At 60.0% G+C, this 27845-nt stretch overlaps 1 protein-coding gene across 1 annotated transcript in view; it reads left to right on the top strand.

Moving 5' to 3' along the window:
- C3 (complement C3) overlaps nt 1-26189 on the top strand; it is a 28180-nt gene extending 1991 nt beyond the window's left edge. The window contains exons 5-41 of the mRNA XM_070059509.1: nt 538-632; nt 746-828; nt 915-1005; nt 1120-1222; nt 1860-1986; nt 2178-2293; nt 2376-2522; nt 3649-3858; nt 3953-4159; nt 4255-4413; nt 4825-4954; nt 5173-5244; nt 5390-5590; nt 8148-8256; nt 8681-8766; nt 9553-9695; nt 9809-10021; nt 12011-12077; nt 12239-12325; nt 13545-13748; nt 14879-14954; nt 15169-15328; nt 16235-16333; nt 18624-18780; nt 19119-19282; nt 20488-20646; nt 20796-20855; nt 20983-21073; nt 21209-21260; nt 22217-22304; nt 22426-22515; nt 23485-23590; nt 24131-24220; nt 24317-24400; nt 25580-25663; nt 25747-25882; nt 25999-26189. Coding sequence (XP_069915610.1) covers nt 538-632; nt 746-828; nt 915-1005; nt 1120-1222; nt 1860-1986; nt 2178-2293; nt 2376-2522; nt 3649-3858; nt 3953-4159; nt 4255-4413; nt 4825-4954; nt 5173-5244; nt 5390-5590; nt 8148-8256; nt 8681-8766; nt 9553-9695; nt 9809-10021; nt 12011-12077; nt 12239-12325; nt 13545-13748; nt 14879-14954; nt 15169-15328; nt 16235-16333; nt 18624-18780; nt 19119-19282; nt 20488-20646; nt 20796-20855; nt 20983-21073; nt 21209-21260; nt 22217-22304; nt 22426-22515; nt 23485-23590; nt 24131-24220; nt 24317-24400; nt 25580-25663; nt 25747-25882; nt 25999-26140 — 4488 coding nt within the window. The 3' untranslated portion in view covers nt 26141-26189. The remainder of the gene's footprint in view (nt 1-537; nt 633-745; nt 829-914; nt 1006-1119; nt 1223-1859; nt 1987-2177; nt 2294-2375; nt 2523-3648; nt 3859-3952; nt 4160-4254; nt 4414-4824; nt 4955-5172; nt 5245-5389; nt 5591-8147; nt 8257-8680; nt 8767-9552; nt 9696-9808; nt 10022-12010; nt 12078-12238; nt 12326-13544; nt 13749-14878; nt 14955-15168; nt 15329-16234; nt 16334-18623; nt 18781-19118; nt 19283-20487; nt 20647-20795; nt 20856-20982; nt 21074-21208; nt 21261-22216; nt 22305-22425; nt 22516-23484; nt 23591-24130; nt 24221-24316; nt 24401-25579; nt 25664-25746; nt 25883-25998) is intronic.
- The last annotated feature ends 1656 nt before the right edge of the window (nt 26190-27845 follow it).

The raw sequence follows: 27845 nt of genomic DNA, 5'->3' as shown, positions 1-27845 counted from the left end.
CAGCCGTTCTGGCCGGGCAGAGCAAGCCGCGCACCAGCAGTGCCGTGGGTGATGGCTGCTCGAGGGTGCAACAGGGAATAAATGCCAGTTACACCACCCAGGACGCCTGCCTCCACCATCAGACTGCCTACTTCCAGTCTCGGTTCCTCTGCTTCTGATCCAGCTCCCTGCTAATGCACAAGGGGGCCCCCCGTGAGGTCTCAAGTCCTTGGGTCCCTGCCACACCCACGTGGGAGCCCCGGATGGAGCTGCAGGCTCCCGGCTTCGGGCTGGCCCAGCACCGGCTGTTGCAGGCATTTGGGGAGTGACCAGTGGATGGAGGACCTCTCTCTCCCTCTCTATGCCCCTTAATAGTAACCTGAAAAGGATGCTCACTACAGTGAGCACAGAGAGGTTCACTAAGTCGCCCAAGGTCACCCAGCCTGCAAACCGCACAGTAGGTTGGCCAGCCAAGCTCCGTGCCCTGTGCCCCTGTCGCACGGGGCGGGGTGGCGCCGGGGGACCGAACCCACTTTATCCCCCCCTCCTTCCCCACAGAACCCTGACGGCGTCACCATCAAGCGGGACACCCTGTCTTCCCACAACCAGTATGGAATCCTGGCCTTGTCTTGGACCATTCCGGAGCTGGTCAAGTAGGCGGGGCCGTCCAGGAGGAGGGGGCCTGGGAGGGGCTGGGGGTGCGAGAAGGGCGGGTGGGGGGCTCCCCAGGGAGGCCCAGCCAGACCACCGCCCGCCTCCCTGACAGCATGGGGCAGTGGAAGATCCAGGCCTACTACGAACACTCCCCGCACCAGGTCTTCTCCAGCGAGTTCGAGGTGAAAGAGTACGGTAAGGGCGGGCAGCGCGGGGCGGCAGGGGGTGCCCGGGGCTCTGGGACCCCACACCCACCCCCCCAACGACGTCTCGCACCCCAGTGCTGCCCAGCTTCGAGGTCATCCTGGAGCCTGCGGAGAAATTCTACTACATCGATGACCCGCAGGGCCTGGAGGTCAGCATCACGGCCAGGTGAGGAGCAGGGCAGGTGAGGGGAGGCCGGGGGAGCCAGGCCTGCGGGTCAGGGGCCGGGGCCGGGGGCAGGGATGAGGGTGGCAGGGGCCTGACTTGCTCCTGGCCTCCCAGGTTCCTGTACGGCAAGAACGTGGACGGCACCGCCTTTGTCATCTTCGGCGTCCAGGATGGCGACCAGAGGATTTCGTTGGCTCAGTCTCTCACCCGCATTGTGGTACCTGCAGGGCCCCGCCTCTGAGCCCCCTCCCACCACACCCCTCCTCCCTCCCCAGGGCCCTGCCTGCTCTGAGCCCCCTCCCACCACACCCCTCCTCCCTCCCCAGGGCCCTGTCTGCTCTTGAGCCCCCTCCTCCCACATCCCTCCTCTCTCCCAGGGGGTCCTGCCTGCGCTGAGCCCCCTCCCACCACACCCCTCCTCTCTCCCCAGGGCCCTGTCTGCTCTTGAGCCCCCTCCTCCCACATCCCTCCTCTCTCCCAGGGGGTCCTGCCTGCTCTGAGCTCCTCCCGCCACACCCCTCCTCAATCCCCAGGGCCCTGCCTGTGCTGAGCCCCCTCCCACCACACCCCTTCTCTCTCCCAGGGGGTCCCTGCCTGCTCTGAGCCCCTCCCACCACACCCCTCCTCCCTCCCCAGAGCCCTGCCTGCACTGAGCCCCCTCCCATCACACCCCCTCCTCTCTCCCCGGGCCCTACCTGCTCTTGAGCCCCCTCCCACCATATCCCTCCTCTCTCTTCCCCAGGGCCCTGCCTGCTCTGAGTCCCTCCCACCACACCCCTTCTCTCTCCCGGGGGGCCCTGCCTGCTCTTAGCCCCCACCCGCCACACCCCTCCTCTCTCCCCATCCTCCACCAGATCGAGGATGGCAGTGGCGAGGCGGTGCTGAGCCGACAGGTGCTGCTTGATGGGGTGCAGCCGTCCCAGCCCGAGGCCCTGGTGGGGAAGTCCCTGTATGTGTCGGCCACCGTCATCCTGCACTCAGGTGAGGCCCGGCTCGGGGGGGGGGAGGAATGGCCGAGTCTGAGGGAGGAGGCCAGGTCTGAGGGGGGAGGCCAAGTCTGAGGGGGGAGGCCCTGTCTGAGGGGTGAGGCTAAGACTGAGGGAGGAGGCCCTGTGTGAAGGTGAGATCCAGCCTGAGGCATGTGGCCTGGTCCTCACGGCTGGTCCCTTCAGGCAGCGACATGGTGGAGGCGGAGCGCACCGGGATCCCCATCGTGACCTCCCCCTACCAGATCCACTTCACCAAGACACCCAAGTACTTCAAGCCCGCCATGCCCTTCGACCTCATGGTGAGACCTGGGGGGCTCCACTCCTCCACCTGGAGCGCTGACCACGCCTCTGCATCCCCCTGACCGCCTCCTCCTGGCCCAGGTGTTTGTGACCAACCCTGACGGCTCCCCGGCCCGCCGCGTGCCTGTGGTGACCCAGGGCTCAGACGCGCAGTCCCTGACCCAGGACGACGGCGTGGCCAAGCTGAGCGTCAACACACCCAACAGCCGGCAGCCCCTGAGCATCACGGTGAGCCGGCCCACCTGCCGCCTCCTGCAGCAGCGCCTCCGAGCCCCTCCCCTCCCTCCCTCCCCCTCCTCTCCCTCCTCCCTCTCCTCCTCCTCCTCCTCCCCCTCCTCCTCTTCTTCCCCCACTCTTCTCTCCTCCCCCTCCTCCTCTTCCTAATCCTCCCCCTCCTCCCCCTCCCCTCTCCTCCCTCCTCCCCCTCCTCCTCCCCCCTCCTCCCTCCTCCTCCTCCCCCTCCTCCCTCCTCACCTCCTCCTCCCCCTCCTCCCTCCTCTTTTCCCCCACCTTCTCCCTCCTCCTCCTCCCCCCTCCTCCTCCCTTCTCCTTCTCCTTCTCCTCTTCCTCCTCCTCCCCCTCCTCCTCTTCTTCCCCCACTCTTCTCTCCTCCCTCTCCTCCTCTTCCTAATCCTCCCCCTCCTCCTCCTCCCCTCTCCTCCCTCCTCCTCCTCCCCCTCCTCCCTCCTCACCTCCTCCTCCCCCTCCTCCCTCCTCCTCTTTTCCCCCACCTTCTCCCTCCTCCTCCTCCCCCCTCCTCCTCCCTTCTCCTTCTCCTTCTCCTCTTCCTCCTCCTCCCCTCCTCCTCTTCTTCCCCCACTCTTCTCTCCTCCCTCTCCTCCTCTTCCTAGTCCTCCCCTCCTCCTCCCCCTCCTCCCTCCTCCCCCTCCTCCTCTTCCTCCTACCTCCTCCTCCTCCCCATCCTCCCTCCTCCCCCTCCTCCTCTTCCTCCTCCCCCTCCTCCTCTTCCTCCTCCCCCCTCCTCCTCCCCCTCCTCCCTCTCCTCCTCCTCCCCCTTCTCCCTCCTTCTCTTTCCCCCCACTTCCTCCCTTCTCCTTCTCCTCTTCTTCCTCCTCCCTTCTCCTTCTCCTTTTCTTCCTCCTCCCCCTCCTCCTCTTTCTCCTCCTCCTCTTTTTCCCCCTCTTCTTCATCCTCTTCCTCCCTTTTCTCCTCTCTCTGTGTCTCCCCCACCCCTGTGATTCAATCAAACCGCAGCTAGTTTAAGACGATCCTGCACTCAGGCTCCCTAATGTCGCCCCGTGCGTGCACCACACAGCCCCAGGAGCCAGCGGCTAGGGCACAGTGGGCCACACGCCCCAACCCCTCCCCTACTACCCCGCCCGCCCACCCGCAGGTGCGCACGAAGAAGGAGGGCATCCCCGAGGCTCGGCAGGCCTCCAGGACCATGCAGGCCCAGGCCTACAGCACACTGCACAACTCCAACAACTACCTGCACCTGTCGGTGCCACGCACGGAGCTCAAGCCCGGGGAGTCGCTGCACGTCAACTTCCACCTGCGCACTGACCGCGGCCTGGACGCCCAGATCCACTACTACACCTACCTGGTGGGCGGCCCCCGGGGACCCTCCCGCTCGCTCCCCAAGGCCGGCTCGCACCCTCCCGGGCTGACAGCAGCTTCCCCTGACCCCCCCACCCCAGATCATGAACAAAGGCAGGCTGCTGAGGGCAGGCCGCCAGCTGCGCGAGCCCGGCCAGGACCTGGTGGTGTTGCCCCTGACCATCACCCCAGATTTCCTGCCTTCCTTCCGCCTCGTGGCCTACTACACGCTGACCGGTGCCGGCGGCCAGAGTGAGGTGGTGGCCGACTCGGTGTGGGTGGACGTCAAGGACTCGTGCGTGGGCACGGTGAGCCCCCCTGCCCCCAGCCACCCCGGGACCTCCTGCCTCCTGGGAGGCCCTCGCGGGGCTGACGCCTGCTCCCTCCCGCAACCTGCACACAGCTGGTGGTGAAAGGCGGCGGTCGGGATGGCCAGCAGCCCCTGCCCGGGCAGCAGATGACGCTCAAGCTGGAGGGCGACCGCGGGGCGCGAGTGGGGCTGGTGGCCGTGGACAAGGGTGTGTTCGTGCTAAACAAGAAGAACAGGCTCACTCAGAGCAAGGTGCGTGGCCTCGGGGGGCTCCCGGGGCTGGGGGTGCGGGGGCAGGGGTTGAGGTTGGAGCGGCCTGGGTGCAAGTGGAGGTGGAGACCAGGGGACAGCCGAGGGCTCATGCTAGGGGGTTCAGGGTGGGTGTGGCTCCAGTCACCCAAGTGGACATGGAGGTGGACATGCTAGGTTGTAGAGCCCTGGGACCGGAAGTGGGCTTGGCGGGATGTGGCCGGGGATGCAGGGGGAGCCGGGAATGGGGTTGGGATAGGTTTGAAAATGCAGGTTGGGGTGGGGGATTGGGAACAGAATGGACTTGGTTGGAAAGGGCTGTGGGGAGGGGCGTGGTCAGGAGTGGGGTGCAGTGTGGGTGGGCGGGGCTGGGGCAGAATCAAAGGGGGACACTGCGGCCTCCCGCACCCCCAGATCTGGGACGTGGTGGAGAAGGCGGACATCGGCTGCACCCCAGGCAGCGGCAAGGACTACGCGGGCGTCTTCACGGACGCTGGCCTGGCTTTCAAGACCAGCAAGGGCCTGCAGACGGAGCAGAGGAAGGGTGAGGCGGCCTCTGCACAGAGGGGCGGGGCCTGGGAACCGCAGGGGCTGGGGTTCAAGTCCTGCCTCCAGCGCCAAGCTCGCTGCTTCCTCGGGGCCTCAGCTTCTCTTGGGGCGGCAGACGGGAATCGCCCCATCCCTGCCCGCGGCCGTCGTGGGGAGGGAGCCAAGGGTACGCAGCTGGGCTTCCTTTAGCTGGTGCTTGGCCTTGCCCCGTAGAGCTGGAGTGCCCCAAGCCGGCCGCCCGCCGCCGCCGCTCCGTGCAGCTCACGGAGAAGAGGATGGACAAAGGTGGGTCCCGGCCCGAGGCGGGAGGATGGAGACTCAGGGCAGCGGGGGCGGGGGTGGGGGCCCTGGGGTGTCCCCCCTGGGAGTCTGCCCCGCGTGGCTGCTGCTCCAGGCGCTGACTCGCCCGCCGTGGGCACTGTTCCCGCAGTGGGCCAGTACACCAGCAAGGAGCTGCGCAAGTGCTGTGAGGACGGCATGCGTGACAACCCCATGCAGTTCTCGTGCGAGCAGCGGGCGCGCTACGTCATCCTGGGCCAGGCGTGCGTGCAGGCCTTCCTGGACTGCTGCACCTACCTGGCCCGGCTGCGCGAGCAGCACCAGCGGGACGGGCCCCTGGGCCTGGCCAGGAGTGAGTGCCCCACCCCGGGGCGGCGGGTCCCTGTCTGAGGGGGAGGGTCCCTGTCTGAGGGGGGAGGCCACAGCCAGGGGGAAGGGTCCCTGTCTGAGGAGGGAGGCCACAGTCTGAGGGGGGAGGGGGTCCCTATCTGAGGGAGGAGGCCACAGTATGAGGGAGGAGAGGGTCCCTGTCTGAGTGAGGAGGCCACAGTCTCGGGGGAGGGGGGACAAGAAGAAAGATCCTGTCTCAGGGAGAAGGTCCCTGACTGAGGGGGGAGGGGGTTCCTGTCTGAAGGAGGAGGCCACAGTCTGAGGGGGGAGGGGATCCTGTCTGAGGGAGAAGGTCCCTGTCTGGGGGGTAGGCCCCTATCTGAGGAGGGAAGGGGTCCCTGACTGAGGGAGGAGGCCACAGTATGAAGGAGGAGGGGGTACCTGTCTGAGGGAGGAGGCCCCTCTCTGAGGGAAGAGTCCACAATCTAAGGGGAGAGGGGATCCCTGTCTGAGGGAGGAGGCCACAGTATGAAGGAGGAGGGGGTCCCTGTCTGAGGGAGGAGGCCACAGTCAGGGGGGGCGAGAAGAAAGATCCTGTCTCAGGGAGAAGGTCCCTGACTGAGGGGGGAGGGGGTTCCTGTCTGAGGGAGGAGGCCACAGTCAGGGGGGAGGGGATCCTGTCTGAGGGAGAAGAAGGTCCCTGTCTGGCGAGTAGGCCCCTCTGTGAGGGGGGAAGGGGTCCCTGACTGAGGGAGGAGGTCACAGTCTGAGGGGGGAGGGGGTCCCTATCCGAGGGAGGAGGCCACAGTATGAGGGAGGAGGGGATCCCTGTCTGAGTGAGGAGGCTACAGCCTGGGGGGAGGGCGAGGAGAAAGATCCTGTCTCAGGGAGAAGGTCCCTGTCTGAGGGAGAAGCCACAGTATGAAGGAGGAGGGGGTACCTGTCTGGGGGAGGAGGCCCCTCTCTGAGGGAGGAGTCCACAATCTAAGGAGAGAGGAGGTCCCTGTCTGAGGGAGGAGGCCACAGTATGAAGGAGGAGGGGGTCCCTGTCTGAGGGAGGAGGCCACAGTCTGAGGGGGGAGAGGGAGAAAGATCCTGTCTCAGAGAGAAGAAGGTCCCTGCCTGAAGGGGGAGGAAGCCCCTGTCTGAGGGGAGAGGACACTCCTATCTGATGGAGGAGGAGACCTTCGAAGGTAGGAGAAGCCAGGTGATTCAGGTCTGAGGGAGGAGAAACCTAGTCTGATGGGGGAGACAGCAGTTTCCCGCCCGGGAGGATCAGCCCCGCCCAGCCCGAGTCAGCCTGGAGTTTGCAGTCGGCCAGGCTGCCTGTGGGAAGCCACCATGGGTGCTGAGCCTGCAGCAGAGGAAACCTCTCCATGTTGCCTCCAAAGAGCGCTGCCCACACGTGCTCACCCATTCATTCATTCACCCATCCAGTTCTGAATGAAACAAAGCACATACACATCCCGGGCCAGACACACACTCACAGCGCAAAGACAAATGTCTGTTGCCATAAGCTCACTTTAAGTAAATCTGAAACCCTCTCTCTCACCCAAAGGAGACAGTCTGAGGGCTTCGGGGAGAAGTTCACAAAGCCTCTGGCCTCTCGGGATGGGACTGTGTCCACAGGAATACGATTTTCCCCCAGCATTGTGTAATTTCTTTAGCCAACGGTGGCTCAAAGAAGGGCTTCGTTGTTCATCCACATAAGGCACTTGCATGGAATGTTCTGGAATACAGGTGGATTCATAACCCTATGGAGTCCCACTTCCCCTGTTGCTAAGGAGCCCTGGAGCCCCAGCTGTCTGTCGTGTGTGAGGACAGCCCGGCCAGACTTGCTGTCGGTGTCCAGCCACACTCTAGAGGTCACCTCCTCCTCACAGGTCTGCTGCAGGGTGAGGGATGCCCTCAGTGCACCTGCTGGCCCTCGGGACTGGCAGAGCCCGTCATAGGGAGCAGGTGCCCAGGGGTCATGAAAAAGTCTCCATTTTGCTGGAAATCCAAGTGGGAAAAATGACAGCTGCCCAGCCTGCATTCTATCTTTGGATCAACATAGTTGTAAAACAAAATCTCTAATTAGTTGTTTTTAGAAGATGTGTTTGGAAGGCAGAGAGAGAGGGAGAGAGAAAAAGAGAGAGGAGGGAGGGGGGAGAGAGAGAGAGAGAGAGAGAGGAGGGAGAGAGAGAGAAAGAGAGAGCGAGCACTTTCACCCGCTGATTCACTCCCCACATGGCCACAATGGTCAGGGCTGGGCCAGCCTGAAGCCAGCAGCCAAGAATTCCATCCGGGTCTCCCACATGGGTGCAGGGGCCCAAGGACATGGGCCTTCTTCCACTGCCTTCCCAGGCCGTCAGCGGGAGCTGGATCAGAAGTGGAGCAGCCGGGACCTGAACTGGCACTTATAGGGGCTGCCAGGGTCGCAGGCAGCAACTTCACCTGCTGCACCATGACCCCAGCCCTGGGGGGCTCCCAGAGGCAGCCGTCCCTGGGGTCAGCCCTGGAGGGTCTCCGTCCTGAGGAGGTCACCTCTGGGGGCAGCCAGGGCGGGGGTCTGCTCTGAACCCACCTCTGACCCTCAGGTGACCTGGATGAGGACATAATCCCGGAGGAAGACATCGTCTCCCGAAGCCACTTCCCGGAGAGCTGGCTGTGGACCATCGACGAGTTCAAAGAACCCGCGAAAAATGGGTGAGGCTGCGATACCTGCCATGTTCCTCCACTCTGAGGGCGGAGGAGGGCCCAGTCTGAGGTGGGAGGAGACACTGATGGGGGAGGAGACTGTCCGAGATCTCCTGAAGCCTCCTATCTCATCTTGAATCCCTGTGCACTGCACAGCCCACCTAGAGAACACCTGGGTTACCCATGGTACCCTCACCAAGCCCCACCCCTCCACCTGCCAGCCTCATCCCCCTCTCCCCTGCACAGCCCACCTAGAGAACGCAGGCCCTGGGTTACCCACAGTGGCCCCTCCAAGCCCCACCCCTGCACCTGCTACACTCATCCCCCTCTCCCCTGCACAGCCCACCTAGAGAACACAGGCCCTGGGTTTCCCACGGTGCCCCCTCAAAGCCCCGCCCCTCCACCTGCCAGCCTCATCCCCTCTCCCCTGCAGAATCTCCACCAAGATCATGAATGTGTTTTTGAAAGACTCCATCACCACCTGGGAGATCCTGGCCGTGAGCTTGTCCGACAAGAAAGGTGAGCGAAGGTGACGGCCTCAGAGGCCAGACTGGGGGACATGGTCTCCAAATGTGATAGGTTTTTTTTTTTTTAGATTTACTTTATTTATTTGAAAGACAGAGTTACAGAGAGAAAGAGAGATAGAGAGGTCTTCCATCTGCTGGTTCACTCCTCAGATGGCCGCAACGGCCGGAGCTGAGCTCATCCGAAGCCAGCTTCTTCTGGGTCTTCCATGCAGGTGCAGGGGCCCAAGGACTTGAGCCATCCTCCACTGCTATCCCAGGCCACAGCAGAGAGCTGGATCAGAAGAGAAGCAGCTGTGACTAGAACCAGTGCCCTTATGGGATGCCGGTGCTTCAGGCCAGGGCGTTAACCCACTGTGCCGGCCCCAACCCCAAGTTTTTTTTAAAGATTCATTTTATTTATTTGAAAAGCAGAGTTAGAGAGAGAGAGAGAGAGAGAGAGAGATCTTCACCCACTGCTTCACTCTCCAAATAGCTGCAATGGACAGGGCTGGGCCAGGCCAATACCAGGAGCCAGGAGCTCCATCCTGGTCTCCCAAGCAGGTGCAGGGGCCCAAGCACTTGGGCCATCGTCCACTGCTTTCCCAGGCCATAGCACAAAGCTGGATCGGAAGTGGAGCAGCTGGGACTTGAACCGGCACCCATATGGGATGCTGGCACCGCAGGCGGTGGCTTTACCCAATACGCCACAGCACAGCGGCCCCACGCAGTTTCTCAAACTAAGCACTTGCATCCAAGGTGCCCCCTGCCCTTGACACCCCTCTGGCCTCTGCCCAAGCAGGGATCTGCGTGGCCGACCCCTACGAGGTCACGGTGATGCAGGACTTCTTCATCGACCTGCGGCTGCCCTACTCCGTGGTGCGCAACGAGCAGGTGGAAGTCCGCGCCGTCCTCTACAACTACCGGGAGTCCGACTCCCTCAAGGTGCGTGGGCTGGCGGGCTGGCGGGCTGGCGGGCTGGCGGTCTGGCGGGCTGGCGGGGGCGTCCACGGTGCACAGCCCTGCTGTGACGCGCCCCGCCTCTCTCTGTCTGGCAGGTACGAGTGGAACTACTCTACAACCCAGCCTTCTGCAGCCTGGCCACCGCCAAGAAGAACCACCAGCAGACTGTGACCATCCCGCCCAAGTCCTCGCTGCCCATCCCCTACGTCCTCGTGCCTCTCAAGATCGGCCTGCAGGAGGTGGAGGTCAAGGCCGCCGTCTACAACCGCTTCATCAGCGACGGCGTCAAGAAGACCCTGAAGGTCGTGGTGAGTCCTCGGGGGGCGTCTGCGGCCCCTGGTCCTTCAAGGAAAACACCTGGCCCGTGCTGCTTCATCTTCACAGATGTGTTTACCTGAGGGTCCCGTGCTGTGGCGTAGTGGCCTAAGTGGGCTAAGCCTCTGCCTGCAGCGCCGGCATCCCATATGGGTGCCAGTTCGTGTCCCGGCTGCTCCACTTCCCATCCGACTCTCAGCTTATGGCCTGGGAAAGCAGTGGAAGATGGTCCGAGTGCTTGGGCCCCTGCACCCACGTGGGAGACCTGGAAGAAGCTCCTGGCTCCTGGCTTCGGATGGGCCCAGCTCTGGCTGTTGTGGCCATCTGGGGAGTGAACCAGCAGATGGAAGGTCTTTCTCTCTGTCTTTCCCTCTCTCTATGTCTGTAACTCTACCTCGCAAGTATATGAATAAGTGTTTAAAAAATATTTATTTACTTGAAAGGTAGAGCAATGGAGAAAGGGTAAGAGGGATAGAAATAATGATAGATAGATAGATAGATAGATAGATAGATGCTAGATAGATGGTAGATGATAGATAGATAGATAGATAGATAGATAGATAGATACTAGATAGATGCTAGATAGGTGGTAGATAATAGATAAATAGGTAGGTAGGTAGGTAGATAGATAGATAGATAGATGCTAGATAGATGCTAGATGATAGATAAATAGGTAGGTAGGTAGGTAGGTAGGTAGGTAGGTAGATAGATAGATAATCTCCCACCTGCTGGTTCACTCTCCTAAATGGCTGCAACAGCCAGATCTGGACCAGGCAAAATCCAGGAACCAGGAGCTCCATCCTGGACTCCCCCAAGGGTGGCAGGAGCCCAAGCACTTGGGCCATCACCTGCTGCTTCCCGGTGTATTAGTGGAGCAGAGCTAGAACTTGAAACTGGTGCTCCGACACAAGGTGCCGGCATTGCAAGCTGTGGCTTAACCTGCTGCACGGCAGTGCCAGAGGTGGGAGACTCAGGCTCTAGGACATTAGGACTCACAGCGTCCCACCTGGAAAATATAGACGTTCCAGAAAGCAGAGCTCGGGTTAGAATAAGGCAGCGGACATGCCTCTGGTGTGGAATTTTAGGAACCCTAACAACCTCCGCTGTCAAAAGCAAAGTAATTCAGCGCAATAGTTTTTTTCTATACATGACTTGTTGACTTCTGTTATCTGAGAGGCAGAGACACAGGCAAATGTCTCCCTTCTTCCGGTTCATTCTCCAAATGCCCACCATGGCGCCCAGCTGGGGCCAGAGCCAGGAGCCAGGAGCTCCATCCGGGTCTCCCATGTTGGCGGCAGGGACCCGAGCACTTGAACCATCACTGCTGCTCCCCAGGGTCTGCATTAGCAGGGAGCCGGGGCCAGGACCCTGACACAGGTGCGGGGGTCCCAAGAGGCATATTGCCTGCTTGGACAAACACCTGCCCCCATTATGGTGTATAGTACAGCTACATTTTTTTAAAGAATTATTTTATTGATTTCAAAGACAGAGTTAGAGAGAGAGGTAGAGCCAGAGAGAGAGGTCCTCCATTCCACTGGTTCACTCCCCAAATGACCGCAATGGCCAGAGCTGAGCTGAGCTAATCAGAAGCCAGGAGCCAGGAGCTTCTTCCAGGTCTCCCACATGGGTGCAGGGGCCCAAGCATTGGATCATCTTCCAAAGCTGTCCCAGGTGCATTAGCAGGGAACTGGATTGGAAGTGGAGCAGCCAGGGCTCGAACCGGCACCTGTATGGGATGCAGAGCCACAGGAAGCAGCTTAACTTGCTGTACCACAATGCCAGCCCCCACTTTTTCCTTACAAAGGAAGAAAACAAGGCACAGAGGGGTTAAGTAACTGGCCCCGAGTCACACAGCTACAGGAGTGATGAGCCAGGTCAGAGGCCCCGACACCTGAGCCAGGGTGACTGCAGAACAGCGCCCCACTGACCCTCTGTGTGTCCTTCCATGTCCCCTCCCTCTCCCCTTCCTCAACGCTGAGTAGCCTGAAGGAATGCCAATCAACAAAACTGTGGCCGTTCGAACCCTGGACCCAGAGAACCTTGGCCAAGGTGGGTGAGCTGCAGGAGAGGGGGTGAGGCCGGCCCTGGGCATGGTGGGGCGAGAGGAGGGTGGGGCAGGAGGAGAGCAGGTGGCATGCACGTCTCTCTCCTTGTGGGGGAAGCCTGGGCATGGTGGCCAGCCACCTTCAGGCCTCTCGCTTGCCCGGTAGGGGGCGTCCAGAAAGAGGAAATCCCTCCTGCGGATATCAGCGACCAAGTCCCAGGGACCGAGTCCGAGACCAAAATCCTCCTGCAAGGTGAGATGCCCTCAGCCCTGAGCTCACGGGGCCCGGGCAGCAATCCGGGAGCTGTGAGCCCACCCCCCAGAAAGGGGTTGAACTCCATCTCCTTGCATCGGTGCCTCACCACCCCTCCACATCCGGGCAGCCCCTCTTGGACCTGCTGTCTAGAAACGTCCAGAGGAGTGTGCATTCTTACTTTGCTAAATGATCGTAAGTAGCGATAAGAAAAAATGCACATTTGAAAGCAATACAAAAGAATTGCTGAAATCTATGAGCACAAGTTAGTGAAAAACGTATAAGATGGAAAAACTATGTGTGGGTTCCAAAGATTTTTTTTTTTTCACCAAAACAAGCTCATCTGATTTCTTCTATGAGAGACAAAAGAGCTACATCTGCTGGTTCACTCCCCAAACGCTCACCACGGCCAGGACGGGGCAAAGGCAGAAGCCAGGAGCTAGAGACCACCTCCAGGCCTCCCTCATGGGTGGCAGGGACCCAAGGGCAGCCGTCCCCTGCTGCCTCCCAGGGTGTGCATCAGCAGGCAGCTGGATGTCACACCTGGCTGCGCTGCGGGCATCTTAACCGCTGGGTCAAAACACTCCTTCCCCAAATTTTTTTTTTTTAATTTTTTGACAGGCAGAGTGGACAGTGAGAGAGAGAGACAGAGAGAAAGGTCTTCCTTTGCCGTTGGTTCACCCTCCAATGGCCGCCGCGGCCGGTGCGCTGCAGCCAGCACACCATGCTGATCCGATGGCAGGAGCCAGGTGCTTATCCTGGTCTCCCATGGGGTGCAGGGCCCAAGTACTTGGATCATCCTCCACTGCCTTCCCAGGCCACAGCAGAGAGCTGGCCTGGAAGAGGGGCAACCGGGACAGAATCCAGTGTCCCAACCGGGACTAGAACCCGGTGTGCCAGCGCCGCAAGGCAGAGGATTAGCCTAGTGAGCCACGGCGCCAGCCGCCCAAAATTTTTAAGTCAGCTTTCCCTGAACTTTTTGAAGACCCTCTGACTCTAACGCTAAGCAAGATCCGTCGTTGGTATTTGTGGCTCTTGTTATTAGAATTATTTTTCCTCTGGTGAAATGGGAGACTTGAAGAGGAGGGTTCACTGTGAACCAGAAGCCCCCACCCCCAAAGGCAGACCCCTCCCTCCCCCAGTCACATCCTCCCAGCCCGCACCTGCCCTGGCCCCTTGGGTCCCTCCTCACCCCCGGGGTCACCCCTCCCGGCTGCAGGGACCCCCGTGGCCCAGATGACGGAGGATGCCATCGACGGCGAGCGGCTGAAGCACCTCATCGTGACGCCGTCCGGCTGCGGGGAGCAGAACATGATCGCCATGACGCCCACGGTCATCGCCGTGCACTACCTGGACCACACCGAGCAGTGGGACAAGTTCTCCCTGGAGAAGAGGCAGGAGGCACTGGAGCTCATCAAGAAAGGTGGGCGCCACCCGCAGACCCCGCCCCACCAAGCCCCTCCTCCCCCAGGACCCCTCCTCCCTGAGACCCCGCCCCACCAAGCCCCTCCTCCCCCAGGACTCCTCCTCCCTGAGACCCCACCCCACTGTGCCCCTCCTTGGCCAGACCCCTCCTCCCCTGAGACCCCACCCTACCATGCCCCTCGTCCCCCAGGACCCCTCCTCCCACAAGACCCCACCCCACCAAGCCCCTCCTCCCCCAGGACTCCTCCTCGCCTGAGACCCCACCCCACCGAGCCCCTCCTCCCCCAAGACCCTGCTCTACCCTGCCCCTCCTCCCCCAGGAGTCCTCCTCCCATGAGACCCCACCCCACTGTGCCCCTCCTTGGCCAGACCCCTCCTCCCCTGAGACCCCACCCCACCAAGCCCCTCCTTGGCCAGACCCCTCCTCCCCTGAGACCCCACCCTACCATGCCCCTCGTCCCCCAGGACCCCTCCTCCCACGAGACCCCGCCCCACCGAGCCCCTCCTCCCCCAAGACCCTGCTCCACCCTGCCCCTCCTCCCCCAGGACCCCTCCTCCCCCAGACCCCGCCCCACCAAGCCCCTCCTCCCATGAGACCCTGCCCTGCCAAGCCCCTCCTCCCACAGGACCCCTCCTCCCCCAGACCCTGCTCCACCCTGCCCCTCCTCCCCCAGGACTCCTCCTCCCCTGAGACCCCACCCCGCTGTGCCCCTCCTGGGCCAGACCCCTAGCTTGAGACCCCATATCCTCTGAGATTCCTCCCCTGGGGCCCCTCCTCCTCTGAGACCCCCTCCTCCCTGAGATCCCTCCCCCTTGAGACTCTTGTCAAGGCCACACCCTTCCTCTAAGAGCTCCTCCCACTCCTCTGGTCCCCCGTCCCCTAACTCCCCTTCCCTCTCCAAAGCCCTGTCCTCTCTCTAAGCCCCTTGCTGTCTCTGAGATCCCTCTCCACTGACGCCCCCAGACCCCTCCGGTTCTCTTGTTCCCCTGGGAATCTGGGCCCCCCCCCCACTCCCCTTCTCTTTCCCACCCCTGGCAGCACCCCTGTGCCCTCCTTGGTGAGCCCACAGCAGCCACCTCCTCTGCTCAGGCCCCACCCCTCCTTGGGGTCCCCCTCTCTCCCTGCAGGCTACACCCAGCAGCTGGCCTTCAAGCAACCCAACTCGGCCTATGCAGCCTTCCTGAACAGGGCACCCAGCACCTGGTGAGTCTCTGGGCCGGCCTGGGCCTTGCCCCTCCCTGGCCCCAGGCACTCTGGGTGGATGGGGGAGTGGTCTAGGACTCCTCGGACCCTGAGCATCATTAGACGCCGACTGCACGCACCAGCTGTGTCCCAGGAAGGGCCAGGCCCAGCCTCTCGTAGCTGACCGAGCGTGCAGCCCGGAGCCCGCAGGCTCACGCTCAGTGTCCACCCCCAGGCTGACCGCCTATGTGGTCAAGGTCTTCTCTCTGGCCGTCAACCTCATCGCCATCGACTCCCAGGTCCTGTGTGGGGCCGTGAAGTGGCTGATCATGGAGAAGCAGAAGCCGGATGGTGTCTTCCAGGAGGACGCACCTGTGATACACCAAGAAATGATCGTGAGAGGCCGGGGCCACGGGAGGAGTGGGCAGAGGGCTGCTGGGCGAGGCCAGGCGGAGGGAAACGCCACTATCTGCCTGCCCAATTCACAGCTGCAGTGGGAGGGAGGACAGAGAGATACATGACCCCAGGCGGTCACGCCCATGTCACCAACGCCAGAGGCCTGTGCAGCCCAGGGCAGAGAGAAAACACAGGGTCCCCTCATTCAGAAACTGTTAAGGGTTTCATTCGTGCCAATGCCCAGAGACCCTCCCTCACATCCGAATCCGTCTCCTATTCCTGCTGCCAGGGAGTTGCTCAAAGCTCTCCCCTTCTCCCCGCCTCCCTGGCCAGGAGACCCTGCAGGCCTCCCACCCCCACCCCCACCCCAGCTCTCACCCCAGAGCTGCTGGGGCAACTTTGAATCTGCTTGAGCCACTCCTTGACTCCTAAACAGGGACCTCCTTGGAGTAGCTGGTGTCTTTGGACCACCGCCACCAGCAGCATAAACGTGTTAGAAATGCACCTTCTAGGGGTGGGCATTTAGCTGGGTGGCTGCAATGCTGGGTAAGGAGCCTGCATCCCACATCGGAGGTCCCGGGGCCTTTGCACCTGCTCCTCCTGCTGCTATCTGGAAGAATCAGCTCCTCCTCTCAAGTCATGGCTCCAGCAATACAGATGCCCCAGGGGTATCTTTCTCGACCTCCCTGCCTGGCTCATATTCTCACCACGATCTTTTCCTGCATAGCACTTGAAGGTTTCTCATTACAGGGACAGTCCCTAATACAGAAACGTTTCCCCTTCTGTGCACTCGGACACCAGGAAGAGGCCCGGCCCTGCCCAGACCTCCTGGCTCCGCACTGGGGGTGACTGTCACGTGCGGACTCCTTGGTAACCCCCACCTTGCTTCCTGCTCCCCATCCCAGGGTGGCCAGCGGAACTCTGTCGAGAAGGAAGCGGCCCTCACCGCCTTCGTTCTCATCGCCCTGCAGGAGGCTAGAGAGATTTGCGAGGAGCAAGTCAACGTGAGTGTCCCCCGCCTTGTCCCCGCACCCTGCCCATCCAGATGTCACCCTCAAGGTGTTTCCAGCCCTCCCAAGGGCCACAACAGCCACCGTGGTCACTCTGATAACACCTAATGCTCACAGAGCACCTACCCAAGACCCCCATCCAGGGGCTTCGTGTAACCGCCCCGGAGGTGATGGATTCGTGTGAGCCCCAGTTCACAGATGAGAAAAGCCGAGGGCTCCTTGTGGGCTGCTTTGCTGTTTGCAGAGAGCTTTAAGCTCGTTCCCAAAAGGCACGTTAGCCTGAGGACGTGGCACATCACCCACCCGTGATCAGTGCTTTTGCGTTCCTGCTTAGAGAAAACTCAGGACATTAATTCTTGAGAAAAGTTACACCTAAGGCTATGGCCTCCGGCCAAGGTATCTTCCAGGAGACTTTCAAGGGGGTCCTGGGCCCCAGGCAGGAACTGACAGGGCCCTGCTGGTTCCCTGCTGGCCCCTCTACCTCTGGTTTTGCTCCTGAAGCTGCTCCTGACTCCGTTGCTTTGTCCTGGGCTTTGGAGAGTGGGCTAACTTGTAGCTTTCCAAGGGGAGAACCCCAGTAGCTCCCCATCAACCCAGCTGCTTGCCCCACATTGGCATCCCAGGAAAGAGAGCGAGGGGAGTGGGCCAATGAGGAGAGAAACAAAGCCAGAGCCACTGACTCGGATACCCAAGGCAGACTTGGGGGGGTTTCTGGTTCTAACCTTGCAAATCTGAGAAAATTTTATGAGAGGGAGGGAGGGAGGGAAATCTAGCCAGGGCTATGGGGTCAGACAGGTCCTAATGTTCAGGCACTTCCCCCCTTAGGCCTCAGTGTGTGCATCTGTGAAATAGGAATAAGGTTCTAAGACTCCCAAAGTCATCCCAGATATGACACACGTGTGACCTCAGCAGGAGATGTGGGTCCAAGGATCAATCGAGGGCACAGAAGAAGGTGGCCTGAGGGACTCTACCAGGAGGCTTTGCTCCTTCCCTCTGGGTCTTTCATTCCCTTCTTGCCCAAACGTAGAGCTTTTCCTGACATCCAACCTGTAGGGCAGAATATGGCTGCCTTCCTTACAGGAACCAGCCACATCAAGGCTAGAACGTGCAAATTCCCCAGGAGACACTCTGATTGGCTCAGCCTGGGTCAGGTGATTGCATCTGGCCCAATCAGCTGCGGAAAGGAAGTGGGTCTCAGGGGAACAAAGATGGCTGCTTCTATTGTGGCCATATGCAATGGAAGACGAGAGGAGAGGATGTAGGCGAGGCAGCCAGACAGACAAAAGGGTTGGTTTCTGCTACAACATAGCAGCATGGTAATGGGGTGGCCCTCAGGCTGTGGGACCAGAGTGACAGGGCCAAGACATGAGTGTGTGGAACCGACCTGTGAGAGCCCAGGAAGCTGGTCACTGAACGAGCGCGGGGAAAATTACATCGTCTGCACCTACTGTGAAATAAATTCCATGACACACTCAAAACTCATCACTTCCTCGTTATTCTGCTGTCCGCTCCCATGACCGCAAGCTCCGTCTGTCTGTCTCTGTCGCCTGGTGGGAGGCTGCATCAGTCACAGTGGAAGTATTTACCACCTAGAAGTCATCAAGCCCTCTAAGTCTCGTCTTCCTCCACCTCCAGGAAGCCGGGTTGGAATCCTGACTCTGCCGCTCACTGCCTAGGTTGGGCTTGGAAGGATCACTGAGCCTCTCAGAGCATCCATGTTTTCATCTCAGGGGGTGCTGGGAGGTTGAGTGAGTGGATGTGTAACCGGCATGGGGTTAGGTGTGAGCCATGATGATGACGGAGAAGATGAAGATGATGGTGGTGATGAAGAGGATGATGGTGGTGTTCCCATGAGAGGTGTTCTCACGGCGTGCTGAGTCTGTCTCAGCTCAGCCTATAACGACCTCCTTGGTGCCTCTCTTTCCTTTGTTCAGGGACACTGGTAGCTTGATGTTGGCCCTGGAGGGCAATGTTTGCTCCCCAGAAAAATTGGCAATCCTTATAAACCAAGGCTATGCCAACCCTCCCACCAGAGAGCTGGTTGTTAACTGTTGACCAGCACACCACCGGGTTGTGACCCACACCTGCTACATCACAGATACTCAACAACAAGGCAGCTTGGGTTGGCAACAACATCTCAGAAGCTCCGAAACAGATGCAAACCAGATAGATCAAAGGACAGGACGGATCCTAGTGCCTGAGACTTGGTCCCCGGATGGCGTTCACCTGCTGTCTCTGGAAGCAGTGCCCACCTGACCGGCCTGTGTGACCCTCTTTCTCACAGAGCCTGGCAGCCAGCATCAACAAATCAAGGGACTTCCTTGCAGCCAATTACATGAATCTGCAGAGACCCTACAGTGTGGCCATCGCTGGCTATGCCCTGGCCCAGCAGGACAAGCTACGGGGAGCATTCCTAAACAAATTCCTGAGCAAAGCCAAAGGTAAGGGGCAGTGTGGCGGGGCCGCAGGGAGGACGAATGGCTGGGATGCCCAGTCGTAAGCTGAACTGGGCTGTGTGTGTCTGAGATGTGCCCGTTGCAAACCACGCAAGCAGGTCTGTTTGTAGCAGGTGCATCCCTCATTCAGTAAGTGTCCGTCAAGCATTCCATTAGCAGAGAGAGTTGGTGAAGGCAGAGGGAGAGGCAGCAGTCAGGAGATAGACAATGACCTTGAACGCCCACCCAGAAGTCTAGAATTAGTCTTCCTCTGACCTCCCCCGGAGCCAGCCCCCGGCTGGTCAGAGCAGTGAGTGCTGGGCACGGGGGCCGCCTTCTTGCAGAAAAGAACCGCTGGGAGGAGCCGGGTCAGAGGCTCTACAACGTGGAGGCCACGTCCTACGCCCTCCTGGCCCTGCTGCTGCTCAGAGACTTTGATTCGGTGCCTCCGGTTGTGCGCTGGCTGAACGAGCAGAGATACTATGGCGGTGGCTACGGCTCGACCCAGGCAAGCGGACTCATGTACCCCCCCCCCCGGGGGCCCGCAGAGAGGTGGTTCTGTCCCCTGAGCTGCGGTGATGGGAGCGGAGGAGGGAAAATGAGTTCCCCTTAGCTGGGAGCCCGTGGGTGGGTTCTGGACTCCACTTGGAATGTTCCAGCTGTGTCTGGAGCCTCCCCGCCCTCCTGGTGTCGCGGGCATGTCCTCGTGTCCCAGGTTCGGACCTCGGCTTCCTTATTTCCCAGTGTCACCTGGTCTCACTGGCGAGTTCCCAACCAGCCTTGTGGTTACTCCAGGACTCTGCTGGGTCTCTGCCCCCCACCCCACCACCCACTGGGCCCTTCCTGGTGGGATCAGGGTCCCATTCTTATATCACAGCCTTAGTCACACCTTTGTATTTTTTTCAAAGATTGATTTACTTGTTTGAGAGGCAGAGTTACAGAGAGAGGGATCTTCCATCTGCTAGGTCACTCCCCAAATGGCCAAAACAGCCAGAGCTGGGCCAGGCTGAAACCAGGATCCAGGAGCTTCTTCCAGGTCTCCCATGTGGGTATGGAGGCCCAAGCATTTGGGCCATGTTCTGCTGTTTTTCCAGGCCAGTAGCAGGGAGCTGGATCTGAAATGGAGCAGCCAGGACTTGAACCAGGGGCTTTATGGGATGCCGGCGCCCCAGATGGAGGCTTAACCTGCTGCTCCACAGCGCAGGCCCCCACACTGTCGTATTCTAAATCGTAGGCTCGGTGTGCCCAGGCTTCAGTTTTCTACATTTTCTCATGAATAGGTTCTAGGTACATTCTAGGTGCTTTCTAGGCCCTGGTGTAAGACTCTCCCTTCAGTGGGTCCAGACCACATTCTCAGCATTGTTAACCTTCAATCTGACTCTTGAACTTTCTGGACATGTTCTCACCATCTTCAAGCCCTGGTCTAAGTGTCTGGCCCTTGGAGAGTTCTAGAACACGCCCCCAGTGTCTAAGGACATCCGATGTTACCTCTGAACTCTCTGCAAGGGTCTAGGCCACCAACTGATTGTCACCAAGTCCTGGCGTGGTCCCCTCTCACCCAGAGAATTCCAGAACGCATTCTCAGTATCCAACAACTGCCTGCCACACACATGCACTCTCTGTTGGGTTCTGGGCCACGGTTTTGGGGAGCAGCCATGATCTGAACCTCTCATCCCCCACTGGCTTCTAACCACGCTCTCTCATGGGTTCTAGGCCACCTTCATGGTGTTCCAGGCTCTGGCCCAATACCAAACCGATGTGCCTGACCACAAGGACTTGAACATGGTGGTGTCCATCCAGCTGCCCAGCCGCAGCTCCCCGGTCAAGCACCGCATTGTCTGGGATTCCGCCAGCCTCCTGCGGTCAGAAGAGGTACAGTTCCCGGGCCCAGGCCTCCCTCCTCACACCTGCCACCCCGGCCAGGCTCTGCTCAGAGCCACCGGGCAGGACGGGTGACCGCACCAGCCCGGGGCAAGGCCTGCGCCCCAGCGCCCCCTCTTCTTGCTCCCCTCTCTCTGCAGACCAAGGAAAATCAGGGTTTCACGCTAACAGCTCAAGGGAAAGGCCAAGGCACCTTATCGGTAAGGAAGGTGGACTCACTCCTGCCGGGTGCAGCCCCTGTGCCCCGGAGGGCCCTCCCCTCCCCTGTCCTCAGGGGCCCAAGGCCCACAGGTGGACGCTTTGTCTCCCCACCCCTCATCTCACCAGGTGGTGACAACCTACTTCGCCAAGGTCAAAGGCAAAGTCACCTGCAAGAAGTTTGACCTCAGGGTCAACATAAGACCAGCCCCTGAGACAGGTAAAAGGAACGAAGGCCCTGCCTGTCCCCCTTCCCCTGCATGTATGCTGATGTCTGCCCAGCCCTCCACCCCACACCTTGTGAACCAGGACCCAGGGACACCCCCACCCACAGTTCTGTCTCCTTTGTTTCTAGTGAAGAAGCCGCAGGATGCTAAGAGCACAATGATCCTGGACATCTGTACCAGGTGAGACGCCAGGTGGTCGGGGTCCACCCTGGCCATCGCTCCGTCTCTAGGAGACTTTTTACGACTGGGAGCCGTGTGCTTTCTGAGTTGCCTCTCAGTACTGGCCTAAGAATAATCGTCACGGCGTATTGGTCAGCAGCCGTGGCGGGTCCCGTGTGCGATGGCTTACCATCATAACCACTAGGTGGTTCCAGAAGTGAGCAGTTCCTGTCACACAGTGAGCACTTCCTGTCACCCAGTGACGTCACAGTGCGATGTGTTAGTGGTGCTGGCGGTGCTGCTGGTGTCAACACACCTGTCTCACTAGCGACAGCTTCCTGTCGCATCACGACAGCCCACGATACTCAGGACCATGGCACGCTGCCCAGACTGTAGCCCGGGAGCTGTGAGCTGTGCCATATCCCCAGGGTGTGCAGGAGGCCGTCCCACGTAGCTCTGTGACAGCGCACTCTGACAGGTTCACACGCCGAACGTAACAGATGAGTGACACGTGACCAAATCCACTACACGGCAGAGCAGTCTGCTTTGTGTGGCGCTCTGAGACTGCAGCCCTGACAGCAAGCCGAGGCCGTGCAAAGGGATCCGAACCATCCACGAAGGAGATTCCAGATGGTTCTATGACCTTTACATTCCTCCCTCCTGCCAGCTATGAAGGCATAGGGCGATGCCGACAGCTATACCTTTAAAACTGCTTTGACTTCATTGGCTTTTCCCTTGTCAGTCAGTCACCTTTGGAGAGTCCTGCAGGTGGGACAATGCTTGCCTTCTGTTGCCATAACTTGCAACGTGCAGTGGCAGGTGGAACAGCCACAGAGGGAGGATCACGTGGCGAGCGGGCAGCAGAGAGAGATCTGAGCCCAACTCAGGCTGACAGCCGATCTTCTCCTGAGCTCTGCCTCCCAAGGGCATGGCCAATCCCGCCCTGGGACCCACACCTTTCTCCCTTCCCCGTTCAGGTACCTGGGAGACGAGGATGCCACCATGTCTATCCTCGATATATCCATGATGACCGGCTTCGTCCCTGACACAGATGACCTCAACCTGGTCTGCACGGCTCAGGGGGGCTGGGCTCAGGGGAGGAGGGAGTCTGGGGTTTGGCAGCAGGGCCAGAAGGAGCCCAGGGAAGGATTTTTTTTTCCCAAGCCCCGCTCCTGTCTTTCCATAGCTGAGCACTGGTGTAGACAGATACATCTCCAAGTATGAACTGAACAAGGCCTTCTCCAACAAGAACACCCTCATCATCTACCTGGACAAGGTAAGGCTGCATTCTCCCCTGGGTGCCATGACCCTTACCTGGCTGGCCTGTCCTGCCCCCCTGACCTAGCACTAAGCCAGGGGTCTGGGCTACTGGGTAACGGGGATGGAGCTGATAAAGCCAGGTGGCTCTCCCAGGATCACCACTGTCTGTGTACCTTGCTTTCTGCCACTGATGCTGCAACCTTGTTTTCCATACATATCCTCCTTGTTTTCCACTTCTCATCTCTAGGGAGTCTGCAACGGCCATTGCAGAAGGGCCGCTTTGGTCTTCGGGGTGTGTTAGTGGACAGGAAGAGCCTGCCTTGGTCTCTGTTTCCAGCCCCCGTTTTGTTCTCTGCTCTTGCTTTCTCGCTCTCTTCTCCATGAATTTTTTTTCTCTTCCCCCACCCCTTTGTCTTCCCATCCCCATATCCAGTCCTTCTCAGTGCCTCTCAACACCAGAGAAATAACACCAGCTAGGGAAACAGAATGCCGAACAAGAGGGGGGGGGGGGCTGGGCATCCACACGAGAGACTTGTGCTCCTCATGTGGGTGAAATTCAAGGCAGGAAGGAGCTGTGCGCCCCATGCAGTCCCTTGGGGATCCAGGCACCTTCCCTCGTGTGGCTCTGCGACCCATGGGCTCCTGGAGTTCTCTGCAGAATCCACGCTGTCCAGTAGAAGACAGAATTGTTAGGGGAGAGAGGGGTAGTTTATGGGCATAAACAGCAATTCGTGGGCCAGCGTCCGGGCACCTGGTCACAGCTCACTTGAGGGGTGTGCTGGGGGGACGATGATAAGCGTAGTCCAACTTCAAGCCCAGGAGAAAGAGGAAATGCATTTGCTGGACTACCCACTCCCGACTGCCCCTCCTGCCACCACCACCGCCCGGAAGCCTCCCCCTCGGCCCCTGCATTTCTCTGCCACACCTGCAGCTCCCTAGACTTCCCTCCCACACCAGCCTCTGAGCAGCCTCCCGCTTCCCCCAGATCTCACACTCCCGGGAAGAATGCCTGTCCTTCAAAGTCCACCAGTACTTCAACGTGGGGCTTATCCAGCCGGGAGCTGTCAAGGTCTACTCCTACTACAACCTGGGTGAGCAGCCAGGGGGCTGAGAGTCCTGAGGGGCTGGGGGACCCAAGGCCCTCAGAGCTGGGATCTGTGGGTCACAGGGTTTGCAAGTTGGGGATCTGAGCGTCCCAGGGTTTGAGGGTCCCGGGGACCTGAGGGCTAGGGAGTCTAAGAATCTCAAGAGTCCGAGGGTCCCAAACCCCAGACAGTTGAGGGTCCCAGTGATCCATGAGCTGAGATTCTCGGAGCCCTTGGAGGCAGTGCTGGAAGTCTGTGGGTCACAGGAGTCTGTGACTGGAGGGCTTAAGGACTTCCAGGGCCTGAGGTCTTGAAGATGAGGAAGTTGGGGGGGGGGGTGCTGGGCGGAGTCCCAGGGCCCAAGGATCTGAGGGCTTGGGTCTATGCGTCAAGAGGATTTGCAAGTTGGACCTGAAGTCTCAGGGCCTGAGGGTCTCGGGGGTCTGGGGGTTGGGACCCAGCACCTCCAGGTCTGAGCCTCCCTGGCATGCATGCTCTCTGGGCTGTTTGATGTTGATGGCTCTCCCGCCTCACCTCTGCCCACAGAGGAAACCTGCACCCAGTTCTACCACCCGGAGAAAGAGGACGGGATGCTGAGCAAGCTGTGTCACAAGGAGATGTGCCGCTGTGCCGAGGGTGGGCGTCCTGGGGCCGGGAAGGGGTGGGCGCCCGCGCGGTAGACCCCCAGGGCTGGCCATGGGTGTAGACCAGGGCTGCAACCCCACTCTGCAGAGAACTGCTTCATGCAGCAGCTGGATGAGAAGATCACCCTGAACGACCGGCTGGACAAGGCTTGCGAGCCAGGCGTGGACTATGGTGAGTGGGGCACAGCCCTGTGTGGCCATGGGTGAGCAGTGGTGTGTGCAGCTCTGGTTGTTTGTGTCAGACTGAAGGCTGTGGGTGTGGCGGTGGTCGTGTGGGCCACCGGCTGTGTGTGGCTGCTCCTGGCTGTGGTTGTAGCTGAGTGTTTTATGTGCATGCGTGGATGTGTTGCCAGGGGCCGTGATGGTGTGGGGAACCATGGTTATGAGTGGTCTTGGTAGGGGCGAGTGTGTGAGAAAAGTGGATGTGAGCAAATGTGTGTGTGTGTGTGTGTATGTGGCTGTGAGGCCATCAGTGGGCACAGTTGTGGTTATGCAAGGCTGTGAGCATGGATGAGAGTGACTATGAGTAGCTGTCATGTGCATGACTGTAGCTATGGTTGGTTGTCTTTGAGGTGTTAGCTGGTGAGTGGCTGTGGTTGTGTGTGACTGTGTGAGGCTGTCACTGTGAGGGACTGTGTATAGTGTGTGTGAGGCAGTGGTTGTTGGTGACTGTGTGAGGGACTGTGGCTGTGTGTGGTTGTATGTGCCTGGTGGGAAGCAGTGTTTGTGGGTGACTGGATGGGAGTAGCTGTGCTGTAGCTGTGAGTGTAACATAGACGTGGCTGTGTGTGCAGCCATGGTTGTGTGTGAGACTGTGGTGAGTAACTAGCCACAGAAGACTGGTTGTGGACGACAGTGCCTATGAGTAGCTCAAGTGTGGAAGACTGTTGTGGACGACTGAAGTCGTGTGTGTGTCCATGAGTGTGAGTATGGGTGAGACAGTGCTTGGGGGTGATGTGGATAGGAGTAGTGATAGTTATATATATGGCTGTAGTTTGGGAAGGTTCTCATTGTGTGTGTGGTTGTACCTGTGACTGTGAGACTGTCGGTACATGTAGCCAGGCTGTGTGAGTCTGGATGGCTGTACATTGTGAGCAGCTGTTGTGTCTATGGCTGTACCTATGGGTGTCTCTTGCTGTAGTCGTGGTTGTACATGTGACTGTGAGACTGTAGGTACACGCAGCAACTCACAGTGTGCATGCCTCTGAGTGCGGCTGTGCGGGAGGTGATCATGTGACCGGCTGTGAGCCCCCGTCTCTGCTTGAGTCACACGAGCAGGTGCCACTCCAGGCTGGGTGGCCCTGCTGTGGCCGACCTGCCCGTGACCCACCTGCCACGCTCTCCTCGGCAGTGTACAAGACCAAGCTGGTCCAGGTGGAGCGGGCAGATGACTTCGATGAGTATCTAATGGTCGTGGAGAACACCATCAAGTCAGGTCAGCCTCAGCCTGTCCCGTGTCCCGCCCTCCTCCTGGGGCTCCCTGGGCGCGGCTCAGCTCGCCTCCCCTCTCCACCGCAGGCTCCGACGAGGTGCAGGCCGGGCAGCAGCGCCGGTTCATCAGCCACATCAAGTGCAGAGACGCGCTGAAGCTGAAGGACGGGAAGCACTACCTCGTGTGGGGGCTCTCCTCCGACCTGTGGGGCGAGAAACCCAAGTGAGCGCCCGCCCCTCACGCGCACGTGCCCCCCACACCCCCTCCGGCCCCGCCTCCCGGCCCCGCCTCCTGGCCCCGCCTCCCCGGCCCCGCCTGACCTGCCGCCCCGCCCCCAGCACCAGCTACATCATCGGCAAGGACACCTGGGTGGAGTTTTGGCCCGAGAAGGAAGAATGCCAAGATGAGGAGAACCAGAAACACTGTGAGGACCTGGACGCCTTCGCCGAGAGCATGGTCGTCTTTGGCTGCCCCAACTGACCCCGCCCCCACCGCGGGTTCCCCCCAATAAAGACAGACTTCACCTGTCTCCCTCAGTCTGCACTTCGCGCGGAGGGAGGGATCACTCGCCGGCCGCTCTGCTCCCTCCCACCCGCAAGCTCTCCTGTCCTTACTGGCTGGATTCCCTCCAGGGGCTGCCTCCCCTGCACCCGCCCCAGTGCACCTGCGCCTCCCCCCTCACCTGAATTCCCACCTCCATCTTTCCTTGCCCTCCCTTCTGCTTCCTGCCCAGCAAGCACTGTGCCTTCCTCACCTCCTCACTCACCTGCCTCCTGACCTGCGAGCTCCCGGAGTCTCCCCCAGAAACCTGCTCACTCAACTGCATGAGTGTATTTTTTTTCTTTTTTACATCCTCACCTGGCTGCCCGCCCACATCCTTGTCTGTAAGCTCACCTGTGTCTTAACAGCATGCTGATGTACGCTCGCCTGTTTTGCTACCTGCATAGCCTCTTCTGCAGGTGTGTTCTCTCTGCATCTGTGTCTGGGCCCTCCTCCTCCTCTGGGTATCTCCTTGGGATCTTAGCAACATCCTCACCTGTGTCTTACCTGCATGCTCACCTGTTGTGGGGAGCAACTGAGACTAGACTAAATTACTGGAATTAAGACTTATTCTATGCATCTGCTCTCCCACAATATGGCACTTGGAGAGGAGTAAACAGCTTCTATGCAGCTGTCTCTCGCCAACTTGAGTGATGACCTGCAGGAGCTGATCCTGCTCCTGATTGGAGGAGAGCAGCGTGCTCAGCGTGGGTAGCAGAGTTGGGATTGGTGGAAGAGGACTATAAAGGAGGAGAGAGACACCATGCACCAGGAACATCTGAAGGAACACCTGAGCAGCCCCCGAGAGAGCCGGCTGGCGGTGTGCCGCTCCTCCGCGGAAGCGGGGAAAGTGGCAGGGGGAGCCGCCCCTCCACGGAGGTGGAGGGGTCGGCAGCCAACCCGGGAAGGACCAGCAGCAAACCTGGGAAGGGCCAAGCAGACAAAAGAACAGCGCAGGGTCCTGTGTCGTTCCTCCGCGAATGGGGGAGCGACAACCTGTACCGTCTGCATTTTCTCCTGGGTCCTCCTCAGCGCCATCATCCTGCAGTTTGGCTCTGCCCTCTCACCTGTCCTCAGTCCATCCCGTGGCCCCTGGTCCTCAGCTGGCTCTGGTTCCACTTCCTGTCTCACCTGCTTTCCGTGCGCCCGTCATCAGTGCAGGGTTCATCCGGTGAATGCTTCATCCGGTTCATCAGGTGGCTGCCGGGCCAGGGTGGGCAGGGAGGGGTTTCCAGCTGGAGCCGAGGCCTGAGTCAGCAGTGGGGTGGGGTGGGGGCCGTTGTCACTGTGTGGCAGCACTGCGTGGGGCACCACCAGCCTTGGAAGGGGTGGAGGGTTGTGGGGAGGACAGCGCCAGGGCTAAGGCAGACTTGTCCCTAGGGGATGGGCAGGTGGGTGTTGAGGGCGGGCTCCAGGGTGCCAGCTCTGGCTGAGATCATCACAGGAAAAGGCCACAGAATCTGAAAGTCACTGCTGGGCCCCTGCTCTGGGTCCTGGGAACCCCTACCCACCTGACTCCAGGAATATGAGAAAGAACCAGCTCGCTCGCTTGCTCGCTCTCTCCTCCTCCCACCCCCCGCCTCCAGCCCCCAAATGCCAAATGCTACTGTCAGGGAGAGCCCCAAGTGCCTGTGACTCACCGGAT

Source organism: Oryctolagus cuniculus, chromosome 16 (genome assembly GCF_964237555.1).
Source record: "Oryctolagus cuniculus chromosome 16, mOryCun1.1, whole genome shotgun sequence".
In the NCBI taxonomy this organism is placed as follows: Eukaryota; Metazoa; Chordata; class Mammalia; order Lagomorpha; family Leporidae; genus Oryctolagus; species Oryctolagus cuniculus.
This window is presented reverse-complemented; position numbering and strand designations above follow the sequence as displayed.